We start from the raw sequence: 24,613 nt of genomic DNA on the forward strand, positions 1-24,613 counted from the left end.
TCTCTCTCTCTTACCTGTCGGTTCTCTCTCTCTCTTTTACCTGTCGGTTCTCTCTCTCTCTCTTACCTGTCGGTTCTCTCTCTCTCTCTCTTACCTGTCGGCTCTCTCTCTCTCTCTCTCTACCTGTCGGCTCTCTCTCTCTCTCTCTCTTACCTGTCGGCTCTCTCTCTCTCTCTCTCTTACCTGTCGGCTCTCTCTCTCTCTCTCTCTTACCTGTCGGCTCTCTCTCTCTCTCTCTTACCTGTCGGCTCTCTCTCTCTCTCTCTTACCTGTCGGCTCTCTCTCTCTCTCTTACCTGTCGGCTCTCTCTCTTACCTGTCGGCTCTCTCTCTTACCTGTCGGCTCTCTCTCTTACCTGTCGGCTCTCTCTCTTACCTGTCGGCTCTCTCTCTTACCTGTCGGCTCTCTCTCTTACCTGTCGGCTCTCTCACTCTCTCTTACCTGTCGGCTCTCTCACTCTCTCTTACCTGTCGGCTCTCTCTCTCTCTCTCTCTTCTGTCCACTCACTCACACCCTCTCCATCATAAACTCAAGGCAGAGGCATTATCATCAACAGTTCTACCTTATTCATCCTATCCTCTCCAGGATAAATTTAGACTCAATTGAGTGAACACTCGGAGGAGAGATGTACCCCTTTTGTACTTCCAGTAAAAATGTTTTTACATGCTATCGCTACCAGACTAATATGCAAAACCAAAACACACAGAAAGATAGAGATCCTGGTGTACAAGTTGCTGCTACCACCATCTTAATCCATCATTCCTAAACAATTCATTTCTGCAGATAGTTTGCTTTGTGCTGGATTAATACTTTCATGTAGCTATTGTTTATGTTGGTGTGTGGGGCTTACAGTGGTTTTTATCAAAGACACTACAGAGAGATTTGTTGTTGTTGCAGGCCTTAAAGAGGGAAAAACTCTGACAAAGCTTTTTTTTTAAATTAGGACTGAGTAAACAGTCTTAGTAATAATCACAGTGAGGTCTGTATGTATACAGTTGATAGACTGGGCTCGTCACCTGGAGTTTCTGGTGCAGGAGACAGCAGCGAAGGTCTGGAGGACCACTGGCCAGTCTGAAATAAAAGACAGGGAAGGGGATAATTCAGTATACAGTCCCGGTGTATACCCTCAACATCATTATTGATGGGATTCCGGTTTGGGTTCAATCCAATTTGATGAGGGTTCAATCCAATTTCTATTTCTATTCCCTCTGTAATCAAGTGCAGTGTTTCCCCTAGGATTTTTTTCAACAGCGGTGGGAAAGGTAGTGGGGGGGTGGGGGTCTTTGCTGCAGGGGTCCGGGCGCATGCCCCCAGGAGATTTTCTTGTAGAACGACTTTGAGAAGTTGACAAAAAAACAACAACATTTGACAACAAAATGCATGAAAATTCAATTATGTTGACACCATATTAAATACAACTGATGGGAGCCAGTGCACTGTAGGGATATGAGCAAGCGGTGGCTGTGCGCTTATGGTTCTGAATCGCGCCACTGCTCACTCTGCTTGCTACAAATATATGATGTAACTTGTTTCTCTGATCTTATAGGGATAGTGTGAGATTTGGGGAATTACCATTTTTTGTCTCTGCGTGCAGTTTGAACAAAATTGAAGGTAGTTTCACAAGCCATTTCTAACTAGGGCAATGACTTGAAGGCTAGGGGAACAGCTAGCACGTTGGTAGTCTACAGGCACAGCTAGCATGCTAGATGTTCCCATAGACATGCAGTCGTTGCGCGTATGATAGTTAGCAACTTCCTTCAAACTGTACGCAGAGACATAAAAATGGCATCCATGAGTTCATCTGACTCTGGATAAGTAAAGAAATGGCTTAGTTGACAAAATGTCAAACTATCCCTTAAAAAAAAATGTAAAAGCACACTGCTGCTAAATTAATATATAGACTCAGCAAAAAAAGAAACATCCCTTTTCAGGACCCGGTCTTTCAAAGATAATTCGTAAAAATCCAAATAACTTCAAAGATCTTCATTGTTTCCCGTGCTTGTTCAATGAGCCATAAACAATTAATGAATATGCACCTGTGGAACGGTCGTTAAGACACTAACAGCTTACAGACGGTAGGCAACGAAGGTCACAGCTATAAAAAACTTAGGATACTAAAGAAGCCTTTCTACTGACTCTGAAAAACACCAAAAGAAAGATGCCCAGGGTCCCTGCTCATCTGCGTGAATGTGCCTTAGACATGCTGCAAGGACGCATGAGGACTGCAGATGTGATCAGGGCAATAAATTGCAATGTCCGTACTGTGAGACGCCTAAGACAGCGCTACAGGGAGACAGGACGGATAGCTGATCATCCTCACAGTAGCAGACCACGTGTAACAACACCTGCACAGCTGCCCGACACCAACAACTGCCCGACTTACACCAGGAACGCACAATCCCATCAGTGCTGACTGTCCGCAATAGGCTGAGAGAGGCTGGACTGGGGCTTGTAGGCCTGTTGTAAGGCAGGTCCTTACCAGACATCACCGGCAACAACGTCGCCTATGGGCACAAACCCACTGTCGCTGTACCAGACCAGACAGTCCATCATGGTTTGGGGCGGTGTGTCGCAGCATTATCGGACTGAGCTGATTGTCATTGCAGGCAATCTCAACGCTGTGCATTACAGGGAAGACATCCTCCTCCCTCATGTGGTACCCTTCCTGCAGGCTCATCCTGACATGACCCTCCAGCATGACAATGCCACCAGCCATACTGCTCGTTCTGTGCGTGATTTCCTGCAAGACAAGAATGTCAGTGTTCTGCCATGGCCAGCGAAGAGCCCGGATCTCAATCCCATTGAACACGTCTGGGACCTGTTGGATCGGAGGGTGAGGGCTAGGGCCATTCCCCCAAGAAATGTCTGGGAACTTGCAGGTGCCTTGGTGGAAGAGTGGGGTAACATCTCACAGCAAGAACCGGCAAATCTGGTGCAGTCCATGAGGCGGAGATGCACTGCAGTACTTAATGCAGCTGGTGGCCACGGCAAATACTGACTGTTACTTTTGATTTTGACACATTATTCCATTTCTGTTTGTCACATGTCTGTGGAACTTGTTCAGTTTATGTCTCAGTTGTTGAATCTTATGTTCATACAAATATATACACGTGTTAAGTATGCTGGAAATAAACACAGTTTGCAGTTTAGTTTGTTGCGTAATAAATACGATAATGGTCTCACCCGTAGACGAGGTAGTTGTTCTCCCAGCGGTATCTCATCTCCAGGACAAACTCCTGCCAGAGGTGAGCCACCGCCCTGACCCCTCCATGGTAGAAGTTAACCAGACACACACACAGAGCCAGGCGGTATGTCAGACTGTCACTAGGCGCAGACTTCAGCTGGTTGTACAGGTTCTGGATGGAGACAGTTGACAAAGGGAATGCAATCAGGATGCGGTACTACAGAAAATTACACTAATCAATCATGGATTTTCTGAATGTGTAAGTTTGACAATTGAAAATTGTATTTGTGAGTTTCGTTCAGTAAGGAACAATCTCGTTCACACTGAAAAAAGATGAGTGCTTTTATCAGACAAGTTCAGGTATTTAAATGTTTTTTGGAATGTCATGCCTACTGAACACACCCCTGATGTACAATGTCTGTCTGTGAGAACAATAGTGAGATAGAGGACAGACATACATAGTCGTCAGACTCCTTCTCTTCTGGTTTCCCATCAGTATTCAATTGAGAAGCCTTGCTCTCGCTGTTCTCAGATGATGACTTGTCTATGGCGGCGTCTGGGAAGAGATACTGACACACACACACACAAATATGAGCTTAACCATTCTTACATAGGGAACATCCATTCCATTTCACCCTTTGGACAAAAAAACCCCCCTCAAGGAACAATTCTGCTACCAACAGAGTCTGGTTTAAATGTTTTATTCACCTCACTGACTCACCACTGAGCCTCTAGGCCAATGGCAGTGTGTGTATCCCAAAATGGCACCCTATTCACTATTCTGTCCAATACTTTTGACCAGGACCCATAAAGGCCCTTAGGGGCTTGCCAATTGAGACTCCAAGTGTCTTCACGGCTGATTAAGAAACTGTTCCACACAGCAATGCCAGTGGAGCCTGGCTGCAGACTCAGCTCCCTTTCTCTCCTCTCAGTGAATGTCTGGAGCTCTCTCACTCTCACAGCCACTGAGGCAGAGCCACTTGTGTACTATGTCAGAAAGACTAAATCCCCATAAATCCTTCAGAGGGCTGCAGTAGACATCTGAGCAGGCCAAACACATGGCCTAGTGTACCCATCAGAGCTGATGCATTGTTTATATGGGGTTTCACTGTGTGTGTGTCTATGCGTTGCCCCTCTCACCAGCAGTATGGAGTTGAGCACATCGTTGCTGAGCGGTGATTCATCGACGCGGCGGTGGCGGCGGATGCGTTTGCGGGCGCTGTGCACCATGTTAGAGACAGACAGCTTGGGGATGGGCACGGCCGTGGGCTCTGTCAACTTAGACAGGGCATGGCTGATGTCATCTGTAACGACAGGGGAGGGAGAGAGAGAGAAATTATACACAGGGAGGGAATGAGGGTGGGCTCTGACAGAGAGAGCATATGCTCCCTTCACATGCACCAGCAAACAAACAAAAATGGAAAGACACAAGCCAAGGGTGCATCTCAATAGTCCAAAGTGGCTTCATGTTCTACTCTTCCTTTCCTCCATCAGCACTGAGCTCTGCACAAATCCCCTTTGGGCATACAACATATTGGAAAATGAGAGGGAGTGAGTGATGTTAGACTATTGAGACACACCCCAGTAGCCATAGCACACACTAATAGAGGGAGTCCTATTACCTTTGCCTTCCTCCTCAACTGGACCCCGTCCCAGGATCTCCTCTGTTGACTCTTTCTTAGAGCACAGCTTGAAGAACTCCGTCAGGAAGTCACCTGGGATGGGCAACATGAGGTTTTATTACAATCAATTCAAAGTCAAAAAGCTTTATTGTAGGGTTGGGCAATGGCAACCTTTGTCGTATAAAACAGTGATATACGATGCTCTCTCTATTGGCCACCAAAACATTTAATCAGCTAAAACAGTTGCGCTATAGTGCGAAATTGAATGCAACTGGAAGAACCATGACAAAAGATAAATGTTGTTGAAAGCCTGGGAAGAGGCAAAGTGCCAGCAATGGCAAATATTTTCTCATTTTACATTCCGGTGGAGGAGCAGAACTGGTTTGTGTGTGGCACGTACATGCTGGAGCAGTAACTGTCTGATGAGGAACGGGCTTTCTTCCTGTAGTGAACTAGGTTATAGGCCTACATCACGGGCTGGATAGAATCAGTCTCACGTCTTCAAAACTGGCCAATAATAGCTGTATTTGCATCATAAAATCATATAACAAACAATATTATTTATTTTTCTCTCGCTCATAAAGCTGTGACTGAGAATAGCCTATGCCTAGACCATAGACTTCCATTCTGGTTATTTTTGAAAGCCACAACAACTTTAGAGCAACACCTTGGTAGGCTACTATATTTGGGAAATAAGCTACGGTTCATAACTTTAAACTAGTCTTAAAGCTTTTATGATAGGCCTAGTAGAAGGATCGGTTATTGGCCATTTGGTTTTCAACCTCGCATGGAAGGATTTTCCCGGCCAGCACGAGTCATTTCTTTCTTAAAAGCTTAAACTTGATTTAACTTGACATTCTATTTTCCTATTGATATTGTTTGCTCGCTCTAATTATTAATACTCTGGCTACCTTAAGTTTTTAGACTATTCAAATAACTTTGAGAAGGAACTCTGTTACGTCCATTGCTTGATCGGAGACAAGAAAGAGAGAAAGGAATATAGGACACATTTTTTTTAAACAGCTCGACACAAGATAGTTAAATCAGTGTCCGATATAAAAATAGGCCATAACAAATAGGAATAGGCTAATTACTCTGAATGTCACCTGTGTGCTGCCCTGTGACACTCAGTCTTTTTACTGGGAGGTGCCAGTCAAGATCAAATACAGTGCCTTGCGAAAGTATTCGGCCCCCTTGAACTTTGCGACCTTTTGCCACATTTCAGGCTTCAAACATAAAGATATAAAACTGTATTTTTTTGTGAAGAATCAACAACAAGTGGGACACAATCATGAAGTGGAACGACATTTATTGGATATTTCAAACTTTTTTAACAAATCAAAAACTGAAAAATTGGGCGTGCAAAATTATTCAGCCCCTTTACTTTCAGTGCAGCAAACTCTCTCCAGAAGTTCAGTGAGGATCTGTGAATGATCCAATGTTGACCTAAATGACTAATGATGATAAATACAATCCACCTGTGTGTAATCAAGTCTCCGTATAAATGCACCTGCACTGTGATAGTCTCAGAGGTCCGTTAAAAGCGCAGAGAGCATCATGAAGAACAAGGAACACACCAGGCAGGTCCGAGATACTGTTGTGAAGAAGTTTAAAGCCGGATTTGGATACAAAAAGATTTCCCAAGCTTTAAACATCCCAAGGAGCACTGTGCAAGCGATAATATTGAAATGGAAGGAGTATCAGACCACTGCAAATCTACCAAGACCTGGCCGTCCCTCTAAACTTTCAGCTCATACAAGGAGAAGACTGATCGGAGATGCAGCCAAGAGGCCCATGATCACTCTGGATGAACTGCAGAGATCTACAGCTGAGGTGGGAGACTCTGTCCATAGGACAACAATCAGTCGTATATTGCACAAATCTGGCCTTTATGGAAGAGTGGCAAGAAGAAAGCCATTTCTTAAAGATATCCATAAAAAGTGTTGTTTAAAGTTTGCCACAAGCCACCTGGGAGACACACCAAACATGTGGAAGAAGGTGCTCTGGTCAGATGAAACCAAAATTGAACTTTTTGGCAACAATGAAAAACGTTATGTTTGGCGTAAAAGCAACACAGCTCATCACCCTGAACACACCATCCCCACTGTCAAACATGGTGGTGGCAGCATCATGGTTTGGGCCTGCTTTTCTTCAGCAGGGACAGGGAAGATGGTTAAAATTGATGGGAAGATGGATGGAGCCAAATACAGGACCATTCTGGAAGAAAACCTGATGCAGTCTGCAAAAGACCTGAGACTGGGACGGAGATTTGTCTTCCAACAAGACAATGATCCAAAACATAAAGCAAAATCTACAATGGAATGGTTCAAAAATAAACATATCCAGGTGTTAGAATGGCCAAGTCAAAGTCCAGACCTGAATCCAATCGAGAATCTGTGGAAAGAACTGAAAACTGCTGTTCACAAATGCTCTCCATCCAACCTCACTGAGCTCGAGCTGTTTTGCAAGGAGGAATGGGAAACAATTTCAGTCTCTCGATGTGCAAAACTGAGAGAGACATACCCCAAGTGACTTACAGCTGTAATCGCAGCAAAAGGTGGCGCTACAAAGTATTAACTTAAGGGGGCTGAATAATTTTGCACGCCCAATTTTTCAGTTTTTGATTTGTTAAAAAAGTTTGAAATATCCAATAAATGTCGTTCCACTTCATGATTGTGTCCCACTTGTTGTTGATTCTTCACAAAAAAATACAGTTTTATATCTTTATGTTTGAAGCCTGAAATGTGGCAAAAGGTCGCAAAGTTCAAGGGGGCCGAATACTTTCGCAAGGCACTGTAGGCTAAAACCATCATCTGTCACATGATTTAGTCACCATTGACCTAACCCTACTTTATTGTCCAACAAATCTTACAAAAGACGTGTTTTGCATGTAGTTCCCAAAACCCCCACTATACACATATCTGGTAGCTGAAGGACAACGGAAATGCACACTGCTCTACATGGGTATCCATGGGATTTTATAATGTTTCTTTAAGGTCAGTAAGTCTTTTGGTGAAGGTCTTACCGAGCAAACAGGTGGGGTTGTCTGCTTTCCTGACTCGGACTGACCAATGAGGGGCCTGGAGCGGGTCCAGATCACTGTAAGGTCACACAGAGAACACAGTCAGACAACACAGGGGAGGAAGGTAAACTGGCCCTGGATCGTTTCAGTGGTTCACATTTACCATTATAGTCAAGGTTAGGACTGAACAATGGCTATTAAAACATGGTGCTCTGAAAGGAGGAAAGGTTCCTTGTTAGTGTGGTTTATTTTACAGCCTGGAACGTCCTGGTGTTAGTATAGGGATTATATAGTGGAAAGAGTAATTACATGATAATCATCTATTGACCTTTTGGTTAATTTGAGATCCTTGAAATAAGGACCACTAAACATCACTTGCCATATAATCTACACTGAGTGTACAAAACATTAAGAACACCTGCTCTTTCCATGACACAGAGTGACCAGGTGAAAGCTATGATGTCACTTGATAAATCCACTTCAAATCAGTGTAGATGAAGGGGAGGAAACAGGTTAAATGATTTTTAAGCCTCGAGACATGGATTGTGTATGTGTGCCATTCAGAGGGTGAATGGGCAAAATAAATATTTAAGTGTCCTTGAACGGGGTATGGGAGTACATGCCAGGCTCACCGGTTTGTGTCAAGAACTGCAACGCTGCTGGGTTTTTCACACACAACAGTTTACTGTGTGTATCAAGACTGGTCCTCCACCCAAAGGACATCCAGCCATCTAGATATAACTGTGGGACTCATTGGAGTCAACATGGGCCAGAATCCTCGTGGAACACTTGACACCTTAGAGTCCATGCCCTGACAAATTGAGGCAGTTCTGAGGGAAAAAAAGGGGTTCTTACCCAGGTATATTACCCATTCAGTCAGGGAAGGTAGAATTTACATTTCAACTCTTATATTTTTTTTTAAAATGCCAAAACACCATGTATAACATTTCTATCCCAGAATGCCCTAAGGGGATTCAACAATAAATACAACCATCAAAATAAAACCCAAAACATATATTTGGAGGAGGACCATCTTAGGCTGGGCTAATCTCGGTTTTCGATTCTCTTCAGAGGGCTGAGATTAGTCTCGATGTCTTTATACAGTGAATGTCATAAACATTTAGGATGAAGGGCCTCGAAGAAAAACACAAACACTGTTAATAAGATGCGCTGGCTCACTGAGCACCACTTTATCACTAAACTGAAAAGCGTAAAGTCATTCAGCTTTAATGCAGTTGAACAAGCGTGTGGTGATGCTAGGGCTGAAGTACTTGTTATATCAACTCCCACACAACTCCTCCAGATCCATCCTCAACACCTACACTGTCTGGCACACGGGAAATTATTATGGGCAACAACCTTTCCCAATGTTTCAAAGGGAACTTCTTTCATTGTTGGCATCACCTACCTGGAGGTTCCCTCTCTATCTCAATGCTCACTTACTTGATGAGTTTAAGCTGGCTACTGATTCTATTTATTGAAGACGACACCTCCATCTTCCCTGTCTAAATACCTGTCATTTTGTGGGGGGACAAACAATGTTGCTGATAGATCATAGCTCAGGTTGTTGAGATGTTTTTTCAGTGTGTGTCAACCAGCAGGGCAGAAGAGAGAGGGAGGGTGGTGGTGGATACATACGAGTACACATCGTTATCCACCACGATGCCTTCTGTCAGGTGGGGCCAGGTGGTCGCTAGGTGAAGCTCACTAAACAACAATTAAATACAGATGTTTGTTTCGCATAATCAACTTCACATTATGAGATTAATTAATGACATAAAACAATTAATTAAAGGCTCTTATTAAAAGACACAAATAATACACATGACCAATGATGTAAATTGCTAAATTAAGCATGAATTGTTTTATCGTCATGGCTACAGTACCATCGATCCTACCTGATTGGATCCTCACACGCTCCAAATGGTAGCTTCCCGAACTCCACCCCTCCCACCTCACCGCCGAGGAGAGCGTCGAAGTCTGGAGGCAGCAAAAAAACAACAACACTTACCTTCATTGTTCAAACATGACTTTGATTCAGCACACAATACTTCCACTTAGAAGTAGCAAGAAGAACCCAAACTGTAAACACTTTTTACGCTTTATCATCTTCAATGCCTTGAAGGCAGGCAAATTCATCCCATAAAAACTAAAAGGTCCAAATATACTCTGGTCTCTCAAACTAGAGCTCACTAGCCCCATTCAAGAGGAGCAGAAATAGTGACTGTTTGTAAGCCGTTTAAAAATCTCTCCGAGCTCTTACCTTTTATCGCCTTCCCTGCACCACTCAAAGAGTTGAGCATCTCTTTGCAGCACTAAAATGTACCCCGGAGAGCAGCACTTAACATGACCGTGGGAAGAATCATCCACTATTGAATTTGGAGCATAGAGATCGAGTGGATTATATCAGTTTCCTAAAAAAAGTTGGCAATGCGTGTGGAGGCGTTGAAAGACCGGTTCCAATACACTATGGGCTAACCTACATAGGCCTAGCACCAAGTTCAGGAGTAAAAATATAATAAGTCACATACGTTTCATGGACTCACTGTGTTCAATAACAGGGTTGAATATGATTTTTGAATGACTAACTCATCTCTGTACCCCACACATACAATTATCATCTGTAAGGTTCTTCAGTCGGGCAGTGATTTCCAACAGATTCAACCACAAAGACCAGGGAGGTTTTCCAATGCCTCGCAAAGAAGAGAACCTATTGGTAGATGGGTATAAATAAATAAAAAGCTGACTTTGAATATCCCTTTGAGCATGGTGAAGTTATTCATTACACTTTGGGTGGTACACCCACTCACTCCAAAAGACACAGGCGTCCTCCCTAACTCAGTTGCCAGAGAGGAAGGAAACCGCTCAGCGATTTCAACATGAGACCAATGGTGGCTTTAAAACAGTTAGAGTTTAATGGCTATGATAGGAGAAACCTGAGGATGGATCAACAACATTGTAGTTACTCCACAAGACTAACCTAAAGGACACAGTGAAAAGAAGGAAGCCTTTACAGATAAAACATATTCCAAAACATGCATCCTGTTTGCAATAAGGGTCTAAATAAAACAACAAAACATTTGGCTAAGAAACTAACTTTATGTCCTGAATAGAAAATGCTATGTTTGAGGAAAATCCAACAACAGATCACAGAGTTCCACTCTTCATATTATCAATCATGGTGGTGGCTGCATCATATTATAGGTATGTTCGTAATCAGCAAGGTTTTTTGGGGGGGTAAAAATAAACGGAATAGAGCTAAGTACAGGCAAAATCCTAGAGGAAGACCTGGTTCAGCCTGCTTTCTAACAGACACTTCTATTGTCCTGCTGAAGTCACAATAATATGCAGATATTGTACCATCCAGGTGTGCAATGCTCTTAGGGCCTGAGTGTCTTATGTATATCATCAACAAAAAAAAGACAAATAAATCCATTTTAATCTCACCTTGTAACACAACAACATTTAGAAAAAGTCAAGGGGTGTGAATACTTTGAAGACACTGTAGCTCCTTCCCGTTTCATATTTTGTGGTTTTACTGAATGGATAGGATGTGGTTTTATAAGATCAACCAGGTAAGGTAGGAGAAGTGCGACTGTGCAAGTTAGAAGGGCAGTGGGCTGAATTCGAACCCATATCGACTCTGGAATACACGGTGCCTTCCGGAAAGTATGCCGACCCCTTGACTTTTTTCCAAATTTTGTTAGGTTAAAGCCGTATTCTAAATTCCGTTGTTTTTCTCCCCCTCATCAATCTACACACAATTACCCATAATGGCAAAAACATTTAAAACATTTTTGCTAATTTATTCTAAACTGAAATATCACATTTAAATAAGTATATAAGTATTCAGACCCTTTACTCAGTACTTTGTTGAAGCACCTTTGGCAGCGATTACAGCCTCGAGTCCTCTTGGGTATGACGCTTCAAGCTTGGCACACCTGTATTTGGGGATTGTCTCCCATTCTTTTCTGCAGATCCCCTCAAGCTCTGTCAGGTTGGATGGGGAGCGTTGCTGCACATTTATTTTCAGGTCTCTCCAGAGATGTCTGATCGGGTTTAAGTCCGGGCTCTGGCTGGGCCACTCAAGGACATTCAGAGACTTGTCCCGAAGTCACTCCTGCATTGTCTTGGCTGTATGCTTAGGGTCATTGTCCTGTTGGAAGGTGAAGCATCGCCCCAGTCTGAAGTCCTGAGCAGGTTTTCATCAAGGATCTGTCTGGACTTCGCTCCGTTCATCTTTCCCTCAATCCTGACTGGTCTCCCAGTTCCTGCCGCTGAAAAACATCCCACAGGATGATGCTGCCACCACCATGCTTCACAGTAGGGATGTTGCCAGGTTTACTCCAGATGTGACACTTGGCATTCAGGCCAAAGAGTTCCATCTTGGTTTCATCAGACCAGAGAATCTTGCCTCTCATTGTCTGAGAGTCTTTAGGTGCCGTTGGGCAAACCCCAAGCAGGCGTTTGGTGCCTTTTACTGAGTGGCTTCCGTCTGGTCATTCGACCATAAAGGCCCGATTGGTGGAGTGCTACAGAGATGGTTGTCCTTCTGGAAAGTTCTCCCATCGCCACAGAGGAACTCTATAGCTCTGTCAGAGTGACCATTGGGTTCCTGGTCACCTCCCTGACCAAGACCCTTCTCCCCCGATTGCTCAGCTTGGCCAGGCTGCCAGGTATAGGAAGAGTCTTGGTGGTTCTAAACTTCTTCCATTTAAGACTGATTAAGGCCACTGTGTTCTTGGGGACCTTCAATGGTGCAGACATTTTTGGGTGCCCTTCTCCAGATCGACACAATCCACAATGCCTCGACACAATTCAGTCTCTGAGCTCTACGGAAAATTCCTTCAACCTCATGGCTTGGTTTTTGCTCGGACAGGCCCGGTCAACTGTGGGACCTTGTATAGACAGGCGTGTGCCTTTCCAAATCACGTCCAATCAATTGAATTTACCACAGTTGGACTCCAATCAAGTTGTAAAAACATCTCAAGAAGGATCAAGGCACCTGAGCTCCATTTCAAGTCTCATAGTAAAAGGTCTGAAAACTTAGGTAAATAAGGTATCAGTTTATTTTTAATACATTTGCAAAAAATACAAATAAACTGTTTTCGCTTTGTCATCGTGGGGTAGTGTGTAGATTGCCGAGGACATATTTATTTGTTTATTTAATCCATTTTCAAATAAGGCTTTAACGTAACAAAATGTGGGAAAAGTCAAGGGGTCATAATAACCAGATACATTTCTTCCAGTTTAGTAGGCTGTGTGGTTGTGTTGTTGGTGGTACTGACCAGGGGGCTGCTGAGGCCAGGAGTACTGCTGCCAGTCTTGCAGGACATACGTGAAGCGGATAGCGATGTTGATGGGAGGAAGAGGAGTCAGGGGACAACCCTGGAGAACAACACAAGACAGAGAAGAGAAAAGGGGAAAAGGGCAGAAACAGAAAGAGTCAAGATGATGTATTATCTTGTTCCATCTATCATATGTACATTTATTCCAAGTAAAAATTCCCTGTCTAAGGTCAGTTAGGATCACCACATTATTTTAAGAATGTGAAATGTCAGAATAATAGCAGAGAGAATGATCTATTTCAGCTTTTATTTCTTTCATCACATTTCCAGTGGGTCAGAAGTTTACATATACTAATTGAGTTTTTGGTAGCATTGCATTTGGTATTTTGTAGCCTTCCACAAGCTTCCCACAATAAGTTGGGTGAATTTTGGCCGATTCCTCCAGACAGAGCTGGTGCAACTGAATCAGGTTTGTAGGCCTCCTTGCTCACACATGATTTTTCAGTTCTGCCCACACATTGAGGTCAGGGCTTTGTGATGGCCACTCCAATACCATGACTTTGTTGTCCTTAAGCCATTTTGCCACAACTTTGGAAGTAAGCTTGGGGTTATTTGGGGTGGCAGCGTAGCCTAGTGGTTAGAGCGTTGGACTAGTAACCGCAAGGTTGGAAGATCGAATCCCCGAGTTGACAAGGTACAAATCTGTCGCTCTGCCCCTGAACAAGGCAGTTAACCCACTGTTCCTAGGCAGTCATTGAAAATAAGAATTTGTTCTTAACTGACTTGCCTAGTAAAATAAAAGGTCAAATAAATTGTCCATTTGGAAGACCAATTTGCGACCAATCTTTTAACTTCCTGACTGATGTCTTGAGATATTGCTTGAATATATCCACATAATTTTCCTTCCTCGTGATGCCATCAATTTTGTGAAATGCACCAGTCCCTCCTGCAGCAAAGCACCCCCACAACATGATGCTGCCAACCCCGTGCTTCACGGTTGGGATGGTGTTCCTTGGCTTGCAAGCCTCCCAATTTTTCCTCCAAACATAACGATGGTCATTTTGGCCAAACAGTTCTATTTTTGTTTCATCAGACCAGAGGACATTTCTCCAAAAAGTATGATCTTTGTCCCCATGTGCAGTTGCAAACCGTAGTCTGGCTTTTTTATGGCATTTTTGGAGCAGTGGCTTCTTTCTTGCTGAGCGGCCTTTCAGGTTATGGCAATATAGGACTCGTTTTAATGTGGATATAGATACTTTTATACCTGTTTCCTCCAGCATGTTCACAAGGTCCTTTGCTGTTGTTCTGGGATTGATTTGCACTTTTCACACCAAAGTACGTTCATCTCTAGATGACAGAAAGTGTCTCCTTCCTGAGCGGTATGACGGCTGTGTGGTTTTTATACTTGCGTACTATTGTTTGTACAGTTGAACGTGGTACCTTCAGGCGCTTGGAAATTGCTCCCAAGGATGAACCTTGAAAGGCCTTGAAAATACATCCACAGGTACACCTCCAATTGACTCAAATGATGTCAATTAGCCTATCAGAAGCTTCTAAAGCCATTACATAATTTTCTGGAAGTTTCAAAGCTGTTTAATGGCACAGTCAACTTAGTGCATGTAAACTTCTGGCCCACTGGAATTGTGATACAGTGAATTATTAGTGAAATAATCTGTCTGTAAACAATTGTTGGAATAATTACTTGTGTCATGCACAAAGTAGATGTCCTAACCGACGTGCCAAAACTATAGTTTGTTAACAAGAAATTGGTGGAGTGGTTCAAAACATTTTTTTAATGACTCCAACCTAAGTGTATGTAAACTTTAGAGTTCAACTGTATCATATAATTTAATTTTAGGGACTGAGTGCCCGGACCCAGATTAACCCTAGTCATGGCTGAACAAGCATGCTCAATGGAAATTCACCATTGAAAGTACATCCTAGTCCACTATGCTTACTCTCATTCCTGGGAAACTGGAAAACCAGTCTTACAATTATTTATGGGTGACCCATGTGAAAGGCACTACTCATAAAAGCCCATTTAAGGCAATAAGTAAGCCCTGGTCCTTCCATACTCACTATTTTGGACTTGAAGATGTCCAATAGGCCTGAGAGATGGTTGTATTGGCTGGGCACTTTGCGAAGGTGGACCATCTCAAAGTCGGTACGCACCCCCAGGCCCTGGCACTCCCCATGGTACATCCTCCTCCACTTCTGCTGGATCTGCACAAACATGGGTACCTGGCTGCATGGCATCCACAGGGATAGAGGACGTTAATGGGGATAAGTCACTTCAAATTCATTCAGATGTTTTGTGGGAAGGTAGCCACACATTGAAATCCTGTTGCTACTATAACTACACCTGTTCTTGGGTCAAGACGAGGTAATGTCCTATGCCATCAGTTGTGAAGACATAGCTATGCGCATCATTCACCAAATGAATGAGAAATATAAACACCATCTAGTCGAATCATTTTAGATGTTGCTCATCTTTCCCATTCGTTTGGGATCGAGGCATTCAGTTGGAGCTGTACAACAGACAAATCGTGATGTTTGAAAAACTTTGATTTTGAGAGACATGCAAGGCATCTCTGGTATCAATGTGGAAGAGCAGGCACACACTGAAATCCTGTAACTACCTCAGCATCCCTGATATACCACAGCTACACAGCAGCACCTGGTGCACAATAGAGAAATTACAATCAAAACATACACCTCCTAGTGGATTGAACAAGTATGGAATTGAAATAATAAGCCTTGTTATATCTATGGATTCATTTTTTTTCCTTTTCATTTTTTTTTTCCAGTCACAAAACAAAATGCAGTAAATGCTCTATGCATAAGTAATAGAACAAGTGCTCGTGCAAGAAAATAACTTGAAGCTATACAGTGCCTTCGGAAAGTATTCAGACCCCTTTTTCCACATTTTGTTACGTTACAGCCTTTTTTCTAAAATTTGATTAAATAAAATAAAAATTGGACGTGATTTGGAAAGGCACACACCTGTCTATATAAGGTCCCACAGTTGACAGTGCATGTCTGAGCAAAAACCAAGCCATGAGGTCGAAGGAATTGTCCGTAGAGTTCCGAGACTGGATTGTGTCAAGGTACAGATCTGGATCCCCAAGAACACAGTGGCCTACATAATTCTTAAATTTAAGAAGTTTAGAAACATCAAGACACTTCATAGAGCTGGCCAAACTGAGCAATCGAGGGTTTTGGTCAGGGAGGTGACCAAGAACCCGATGGTCACTCCGACAGAGCTCTAAAGTTCCTCTGTGGAGATGGGAGAATCTTCCAGAAGGATAACTATCTCCGCAGCACTCCACCAATCAGGTCTTAATGGTAGAGTGGCCAGACGGAAGCAACTCCTCAGCAAAAGGCACGTGCCAGCCCGCTTGGGGTTTGCCAAAAGGCACCTAAAGACTCTCAGACCACAAGACACAAGATCCTCTGGTGTGATGAAACCAAGACTGAATTCTTTGGCCTGAATGCCAAGAGTCACATCTGGAAGAAACCTGGCACCATCCCTTTGGTGAAGCATGGTGGTGGCAGCATCATGCTGTGGGGTGTTTTTCAGCTTCAGTTACTGGGAGACTAATCAGGATCGAGGCAAAGATGTACGGAGCAAAAACAGAGAGATCCTTGATGAAAACCTGCTCCAGAGCTCTCAGGACCTCAGACTGGGGCGAAGGTTCACCTTCCAACAGGACAAGGACCCTAAGCATAGAGCCAAGACAACGCAGGAGTGGCTTCGAGACTTGTCTCTGATTGTCCTTGAGTGGCCCAGCCAGAGCCCAGGCTTGAACCCGATCGAACATCTCTGGAAAGACCTGAAAAGACCTGACAGAGCTTGAGGAGATCTGCAGAAAAGAATGGGAGAAATTCCCCTAATACAGGTGTGCCAAGCTTCTAGCGTCATACACAATAAGACTTGAGGCTGTAATCGCTGCCAAAGTTGCTTCAACAAAGTATTGAGTAAAGGGTCTGAATACTTATGTAAGTGATATTTCCGTTTTTTATTTTTAATAAATTAGCAAACATTACTAAATACCTGTTTTTGCTTTGTCATTATGGGTTATTGTATGTAGATTGAAAAAATACAATTGAATCAATTTTAGAATAAGGCTGTAACGTAACAAAATGTGGAAAAAGTCAAGGGGTCTGAATAGTTTCTGAAGGTACTGCATGTTCTGATGGTCTGCTACATGCTTCCTTCTCTTATAACCGCGTTATTAGTGTCACTCTGCCTCACAGTAAACTCCCAGAGACACCGTGGGAGGCCAGGTGACCTTGCTGCTACCACAGAGCAGAGCTGCAGAGCCACAGCACTCGGAGCATCTACAATGGTACCATCTCCCATTTAGCCCGGTGTTGCCATGGATACCAGCTGATCTACCGCAATACGATGCCATAGAGAGCTGTACTCACCACCCACAGTGTTGCTATTTTAAAACATGCTTGTGTCATCAAACAGAAACACACACAAAGGGCAGGTTGCCACTAGATGTGTGAATGTGTAAGAACTAACACTGTTTTCCCTTAGCGTAGATTCATGAATATGAATAGAATACATTGGCAGTATCAGCCCTTTTCTTTGTCAAAGCAAATTCTGTTACCAATATGAACTTGATTTTCCATAAGAACATAAAGTGATGTTGTGGCATACTAATGTAACTGAATTATAACAATTATACTGTTCCCAAAGAGTATTAGTTAATATATTATTCACTGTTGCTCTGAGTTACTGTCACCTACCAGCCTGTGTTGGCCAGAGAGATGGAGATGGAGCTAAGTAGCAGGTTGCACTTGGACTCACTGATGACCGCCTCACAGTTGGCCCCGGGGGAGATGACCACAAACTCACGCATGCCATACCTGCAAACACAGACGGAATACTTTAAAGAGAGCAGACAGCTACCATCTATCTATCCATCAAGTCTCATTCAAACCAAACTCTGTAATATATTTCTCAAAAAGATCAGACATCAGCTGGATTTAGTGTTAACAAATATCAATAGCAGTTGTGAATGTCTATCTTCAGTCATTTTAATTCCCATCTTAAAATAAATGTAAGAGGTAAAGGTTAGAGGTCGGAGGTTAGGAGACCTGGAGTACTGTACTCACCATCTGACGAGGCAGTGGGCCCTGGGAGGGAAGTCATTGTTCATGCAGAGGAGGTCCTGCATGGCTGTGGGGAAGGCATCTGGAGAGAGAGCAGAGTGGGAATCTTCATTTATATTTTAACATCCACTACGATTCTCTCTGTTGCTGGATAGCAGAGTAGTGGTCCAGACAAAACTGTGGAGTTCATCCATATAGTCTCATCATATAGTTTCTGTGTTGGAATGGTGTGGGAATACCCTAACAGAATGGTGTGGGAATACCCTAACCGAATGGTGTGGGAATACCCTAACCGAATGGTGTGGGAATACCCTAACACAATGGTGTGGGAATACCCTAACCGAATGGTGTGGGAATACCCTAACCGAATGGTGTGGGAATACCCTAACCGAATGGTGTGGGAATACCCTAACCGAATGGTGTGGGAATACCCTAACCGAATGGTGTGGGAATACCCTAACCGAATGGTGTGGGAATACCCTAACCGAATGGTGTGGGAATACCCTAACCGAATGGTGTGGGAATACCATACTCTGAGGAAATAGCAAGACTTTTTAAATGGTCTGTTTGAGATACAAATTTGAGGTGGGGTTTTTGAAGTGTTTTTGTCCAATTTATGATTTGGCCATAAATACATGTATAGGACAAGTCACCATCATTATTTGGGTATGAGTTTACAGAATAATTACTTTTAAAAGTGAAATTATCTGCAGCCAAGAAAGGGACCTCTAAAATTTTAGGTTGGAGACCTCATTGGTCACACCCACTACACTAAGTTTGCTACCACTGCTGAAATAAATCCTAGGGGAAACACTGAGTGACAATTCCTATGAGACAGATATGATAACAGGGATTATAAATAAAAGCCGCAGCAGCAATGTACCCTCCTCAGGTTCCTCCTTTCCCTCGCCCTCCTCAGACTCCTGCTTCAGGCAGTGGTGCGTTACGGAGAATTTAAAATCAGCAAAATTGATATCCTGGGTCTTCTCCTCCCAGGTACCACTGGTGTATTCACCCTGGATCAAGACGACAATCAGGGCATCCATGAATAAATTCAACAAGTTTACCAGAACGCTGCTTATTAATGCGTGGTGCTTCTTACATAACATTAAGGTCTGATTGAATGAGGGTTTATTGTTACCTTCTCTGGTGGTTTGCTTGAATTGTTCCCAATCAACTTCCAGTCATTCAGAACCTCTTCTACTCTGGACACAAACCTAGCAAACAACATGGGGATCATAACATATACCAGCAGAAGTCAGAGAGCAGTGATCACACAAGCAGGCATGCACGCACGCACACGCACACAATCTCGAAATAAATGGCTCTGGGAAATACTGTTGATAAGGAAGGACAAGCTACACTACAATTTCAAAAGTATGTGGACACCTGCTCATCTCATTCCAAAATAATGGGCATTAATATGGAGTTGGTCCCACTTTGCTGCTATAACAGCCTCCACTATTCTGGGAAGGCTTTCCAACTTTATGTTGGAACATTACTGCAGGAACTTGCTTCCATTCAGCCACAAGAGCATTAGTGAGGTCAGGCACTGATGTTGGGCAATTAGGCCTGGCCTGCAGTCAGCGTTCCAATTAATCCCAAAGGTGTTCAATGGGTTGAGGTCAGGAATCTGCCAGTCAAGTTCTTCCACACCGATCTCGACAAACCATTTCTGTATGGACCTCGTTTTATGCACAGGGGCATTGTCATGCTGAAACAGGAAAGTGCCTTCCCCAAACTGTTGCCACAAAGTTGGAAGCACAGAACCATTTAGAATGTCATTGTATGCTGTAGCATTAATGTTTCCATTCACTGGAACTAAGGGGCCTAGCCCGAATCATGAAAAACAGTCCCAGACCATTATTCCCCCTCCACCAAACTTCACAGTTGGCACTACGCATTGGAGCAGGTAGCATTCTCCTAGATACGTCCGTCAGACCGACAGATGGTGAAGTGTGATTCATCACTCCTGAGAACGGGTTTCCACTGCTCCAATGGTAGCGAGCTTTACACCACTTCAGCCAACGCTTGGCATTGAGGATGGTGATCTTAGGCTTGTGTGCAGGAAGCTCCCGACTAACAGTTCTTGTGCTGACGTTGCTTCCAGAGGCAGTTTAGTGTTGCAACCGAGGATATCCGATTTTTACGAGCTACGCGCTTCTGCGTTCCCGTTCTGTGAGATTGTGTGGCCTACCACTTTGTGGCTGAGCAATTGTTGCTCCTAGACATTTCCACTTCACAATAACAACACTTACAGTTGACCGGGACAGCTCTAGCAGGGCAGAAATTTGATGAACTGACTTGTTGGAAAGGTGGCATCCTATAATGGAAAGTTCCTGAGCTCTTCAGTAGGGCCATTCTACTGCAAATGTTTGTCTCTGGAGATTGCATGGTATAGGGCTCAATGTTATACACCTGTCAGCAAAGGATGTGGCTGAAATAACAGAATCCACTCATTTCAAGTGTCCACACACCTTTGGCCATGTAGTGTATGTAGGGCTCTGCTGAGCTGTCAACATTGGTAAGAACAGTTGCTTTCTTTTGCAATTCTGATGTGACAGGACAGTTAGCTAACCTATGGGTAAACCACTAACAAAAAAGGATTGCCGTTTTGAAACTGCAGTAAAAGTGAAGTAACTGCAGTCGACTGTTGTATTTTGTACGCAGTAATTGCAGAATAGCTGCACTGTAACTGCAGTTGTACTGCAATATTTCTTCGTGAAGGAATGCAATGCAAACCAGCATAGCTAGCTGATTGAGCAATGTGATTGACAGCACAAGACAGGAGACGAGAACGTTGTCTGTCATATACTCAGCATATTATGCTAGCTATATGGAACAGGCGAACTATATTTGGCCAGCCATGAATAGCTTCTAATCCAATTCTTCTATCTAGTCTGATGATGATTCACAACTAACGTTACTGTTGTTGTTGTTATTAGCTAAAGCTAATTTAGCTAGCCAGAGATCTCCAGTATCCACCTACCTCTCCCACTCAGACGCGGTGGTAAAATCCGTGATCTCGAAGACCTCCGACTCCGGCTGTAAAGGAAATAACGTTAACATCCAATATTTTCTAAACATTTTAAATATGATGCAATGTTTACTTTATAAACTGTACACCAGTACTGTACTCACGTCACTGTCAGCCGCCATCATGAATTCCTGTTTATGAATTTTGCTGTCCGTTGCATTATGGGATTCTTGTCGATGGAGTCTCTTCCGCAATTAAGCAATGACGTCACCGAATTTGACACATTTTACACCGAACAACGCTTTTGACACAATGCTCGTGCTTTGAACCACTCGTAATGAAAATGGACAATTTACCTTCATTCGAATACTTTCTTTAAAATTCCTTTATTTAATGCAGTTTCATTTGTTCATCTTGTAGTAACGGTAGTAGAAAAATACATCTTACTTTTACAACTTAGTCTTGGAATTAATATCAGTATGCATATTGTCAAACACTCAAATCAGATAAAATCAAATGTTATTTATCACATGCGCAGAATACAACAAGTTGTTTTTTTTAAATTTAAATTTAAATTTTACCTTTATTTAACCAGGTAGGCAAGTTGAGAACAAGTTCTCATTTACAATTGCGACCTGGCCAAGATAAAGCAAAGCAGTTCGACAGATACAACGACACAGAGTTACACATGGAGTAAAACAAACATACAGTCAATAACACAGTATAAACAAGTCTATATACAATGTGAGCAAATGAGGTGAGAAGGGAGGTAAAGGCAAAAAAGGCCATGGTGGCAAAGTAAATACAATATAGCAAGTAAAACACTGGAATGGTAGTTTTGCAATGGAAGAATGTGCAAAGTAGAAATAAAAATAATGGGGTGCAAAGGAGCAAAATAAATAAATAAATTAAAATTAAATACAGTTGGGAAAGAGGTAGTTGTTTGGGCTAAATTATAGGTGGGCTATGTACAGGTGCAGTAATCTGTGAGCTGCTCTGACAGTTGGTGCTTAAAGCTAGTGAGGGAGATAAGTGTTTCCAGTTTCAGAGATTTTTGTAGTTCGTTCCAGTCATTGGCAGCAGAGAACTGGAAGGAGAGGCGGCCAAAGAAAGAATTGGTTTTGGGGGTGACTAGAGAGATATACCTGCTGGAGCGCGTGCTACAGGTGGGAGATGCTATGGTGACCAGCGAGCTGAGATAAGGAGGGACTTTACCTAGCAGGGTCTTGTAGATGACATGGAGCCAGTGGGTTTGGCGACGAGTATGAAGTGAGGGCCAGCCAACGAGAGCGTACAGGTCGCAATGGTGGGTAGTATATGGGGCTTTGGTGACAAAACGGATTGCACTGTGATAGACTGCATCCAATTTGTTGAGTAGGGTATTGGAGGCAATTTTGTAAATGACATCGCCAAAGTCGAGGATTGGTAGGATGGTCAGTTTTACAAGGGTATGTTTGGCAGCATGAGTGAAGGATGCTTTGTTGCGAAATAGGAAGCCAATTCTAGATTTAACTTTGGATTGGAGATGTTTTATATGGGTCTGGAAGGAGAGTTTACAGTCTAACCAGACACCTAAGTATTTGTAGTTGTCCACGTATTCTAAATCAGAGCCGTCCAGAGTAGTGATGTTGGACAGGCGGGTAGGTGCAGGTAGCGATCGGTTGAAGAGCATGCATTTAGTTTTACTTGTATTTAAGAGCAATTGGAGGCCACGGAAGGAGAGTTGTATGGCATTGAAGCTTGCCTGGAGGGTTGTTAACACAGTGTCCAAAGAAGGGCCGGAAGTATACAGAATGGTGTCGTCTGCGTAGAAGTGGATCAGAGACTCACCAGCAGCAAGAGCGACCTCATTGATGTATACAGAGAAGAGAGTCGGTCCAAGAATTGAACCCTGTGGCACCCCTATAGAGACTGCCAGAGGTCCGGACAGTAGACCCTCCAATTTGACACACTGAACTCTATCAGAGAAGTAGTTGGTGAACCAGGCGAGGCAATCATTTGAGAAACCAAGGCTGTCGAGTCTGCCGATGAGGATGTGGTGATTGACAGAGTCGAAAGCCTTGGCCAGATCAATGAATACGGCTGCACAGTAATGTTTCTTATCGATGGCGGTTAAGATATCGTTTAGGACCTTGAGCGTGGCTGAGGTGCACCATGACCAGCTCTGAAACCAGATTGCATAGCAGAGAAGGTATGGTGAGATTCGGTGGGATTCGGTGAGAAATGGTCGGTAATCTGTTTGTTGACTTGGCTTTCGAAGACCTTAGAAAGGCACGGTAGGATAGATATAGGTCTGTAGCAGTTTGGGTCAAGAGTGTCCCCCCCTTTGAAGAGGGGGATGACCGCAGCTGCTTTCCAATCTTTGGGAATCTCAGACGACACGAAAGAGAGGTTGAACAGGCTAGTAATAGGGGTGGCAACAATTTTGGCAGATAATTTTAGAAAGAAAGGGTCAAAGATTGTCTAGCCCGGCTGATTTGTAGGGGTCCAGATTTTGCAGCTCTTTCAGAACATCAGCTGAATGGATTTGGGAGAAGGAGAAATGGGAAAGGCTTGGGCGAGTTGCTGTTGGGGGTGCAGTGCTGTTGACCGTGGTAGGAGTAGCCAGGTGGAAAGCATGGCCAGCCGTAGAAAAATGCTTATTGAAATTCTCAATTATGGTGGATTTATCAGTGGTGACAGTGTTTCCTATCTTCAGTGCAGTGGGCAGCTGGGAGGAGGTGTTCTTATTCTCCATGGACTTTACAGTATCCCAGAACTTTTTTGAGTTAGTGTTGCAGGAAGCAAATTTCTGCTTGAAAAAGCTAGCCTTGGCTTTTCTAACTGCCTGTGTATAATGGTTTCTAGCATCCCTGAACAGATGCATATCACGGGGGTTGTTCGATGCCAATTGCAGAACGCCATAGGATGTTTTTGTGTTGGTTAAGGGCAGTCAGGTCTGGGGAGAACCAAGGGCTATATCTGTTCCTGGTTCTAAATTTCTTGAATGGGGCATGTTTATTTAAGATGGTTAGGAAGGCATTTAAAAAAAATATCCAGGCATCCTCTACTGACGGGATGAGATCAATATCCTTCCAGGATACCCCGGCCAGGTCGATTACAAAGGCCTGCTCGCAGAAGTGTTTCAGGGAGCGTTTTACAGTGATGAGTGGAGGTCGTTTGACCGCTGACCCATTACAGATGCAGGCAATGAGGCAGTGATCGCTGAGATCTTGGTTGAAGACAGCAGAGGTGTATTTAGAGGGGAAGTTGGTTAGGATGATATCTATGAGGGTGCCCGTGTTTAAGGCTTTGGGGAGGTACCTGGTAGGTTCATTGATAATTTATGTGAGATTGAGGGCATCAAGTTTAGATTGTAGGATGGCTGGGGTGTTAAACATGTTCCAGTTTAGGTCG

The 24,613-nt window shown here is 43.4% G+C and overlaps 1 protein-coding gene across 1 annotated transcript in view; it reads right to left on the reverse strand.

The window, feature by feature from the left end:
• rab3gap1 (RAB3 GTPase activating protein subunit 1) overlaps positions 1 to 21,453 on the reverse strand; it is a 56,813-nt gene extending 35,360 nt beyond the window's left edge. Inside the window, exons 1-16 of the mRNA XM_024415191.2 lie at positions 21,382 to 21,453; positions 21,230 to 21,285; positions 19,382 to 19,457; positions 19,124 to 19,256; positions 18,244 to 18,322; positions 17,875 to 17,994; positions 15,196 to 15,361; positions 13,117 to 13,216; positions 9,727 to 9,808; positions 9,467 to 9,535; positions 7,832 to 7,905; positions 4,807 to 4,899; positions 4,325 to 4,488; positions 3,643 to 3,753; positions 3,184 to 3,356; positions 1,017 to 1,071 (exon numbers count right to left, since the gene is read on the reverse strand). Coding sequence (XP_024270959.1) covers positions 1,017 to 1,071; positions 3,184 to 3,356; positions 3,643 to 3,753; positions 4,325 to 4,488; positions 4,807 to 4,899; positions 7,832 to 7,905; positions 9,467 to 9,535; positions 9,727 to 9,808; positions 13,117 to 13,216; positions 15,196 to 15,361; positions 17,875 to 17,994; positions 18,244 to 18,322; positions 19,124 to 19,256; positions 19,382 to 19,457; positions 21,230 to 21,285; positions 21,382 to 21,402 — 1,572 coding nt within the window. The 5' untranslated portion in view covers positions 21,403 to 21,453. The remainder of the gene's footprint in view (positions 1 to 1,016; positions 1,072 to 3,183; positions 3,357 to 3,642; positions 3,754 to 4,324; positions 4,489 to 4,806; positions 4,900 to 7,831; positions 7,906 to 9,466; positions 9,536 to 9,726; positions 9,809 to 13,116; positions 13,217 to 15,195; positions 15,362 to 17,874; positions 17,995 to 18,243; positions 18,323 to 19,123; positions 19,257 to 19,381; positions 19,458 to 21,229; positions 21,286 to 21,381) is intronic.
• Between the last annotated feature and the right edge of the window lie 3,160 nt (positions 21,454 to 24,613).

The sequence above is a fragment of the Oncorhynchus tshawytscha genome, linkage group LG03 (assembly GCF_018296145.1).
Source record: "Oncorhynchus tshawytscha isolate Ot180627B linkage group LG03, Otsh_v2.0, whole genome shotgun sequence".
Taxonomy (NCBI): Eukaryota; Metazoa; Chordata; class Actinopteri; order Salmoniformes; family Salmonidae; genus Oncorhynchus; species Oncorhynchus tshawytscha.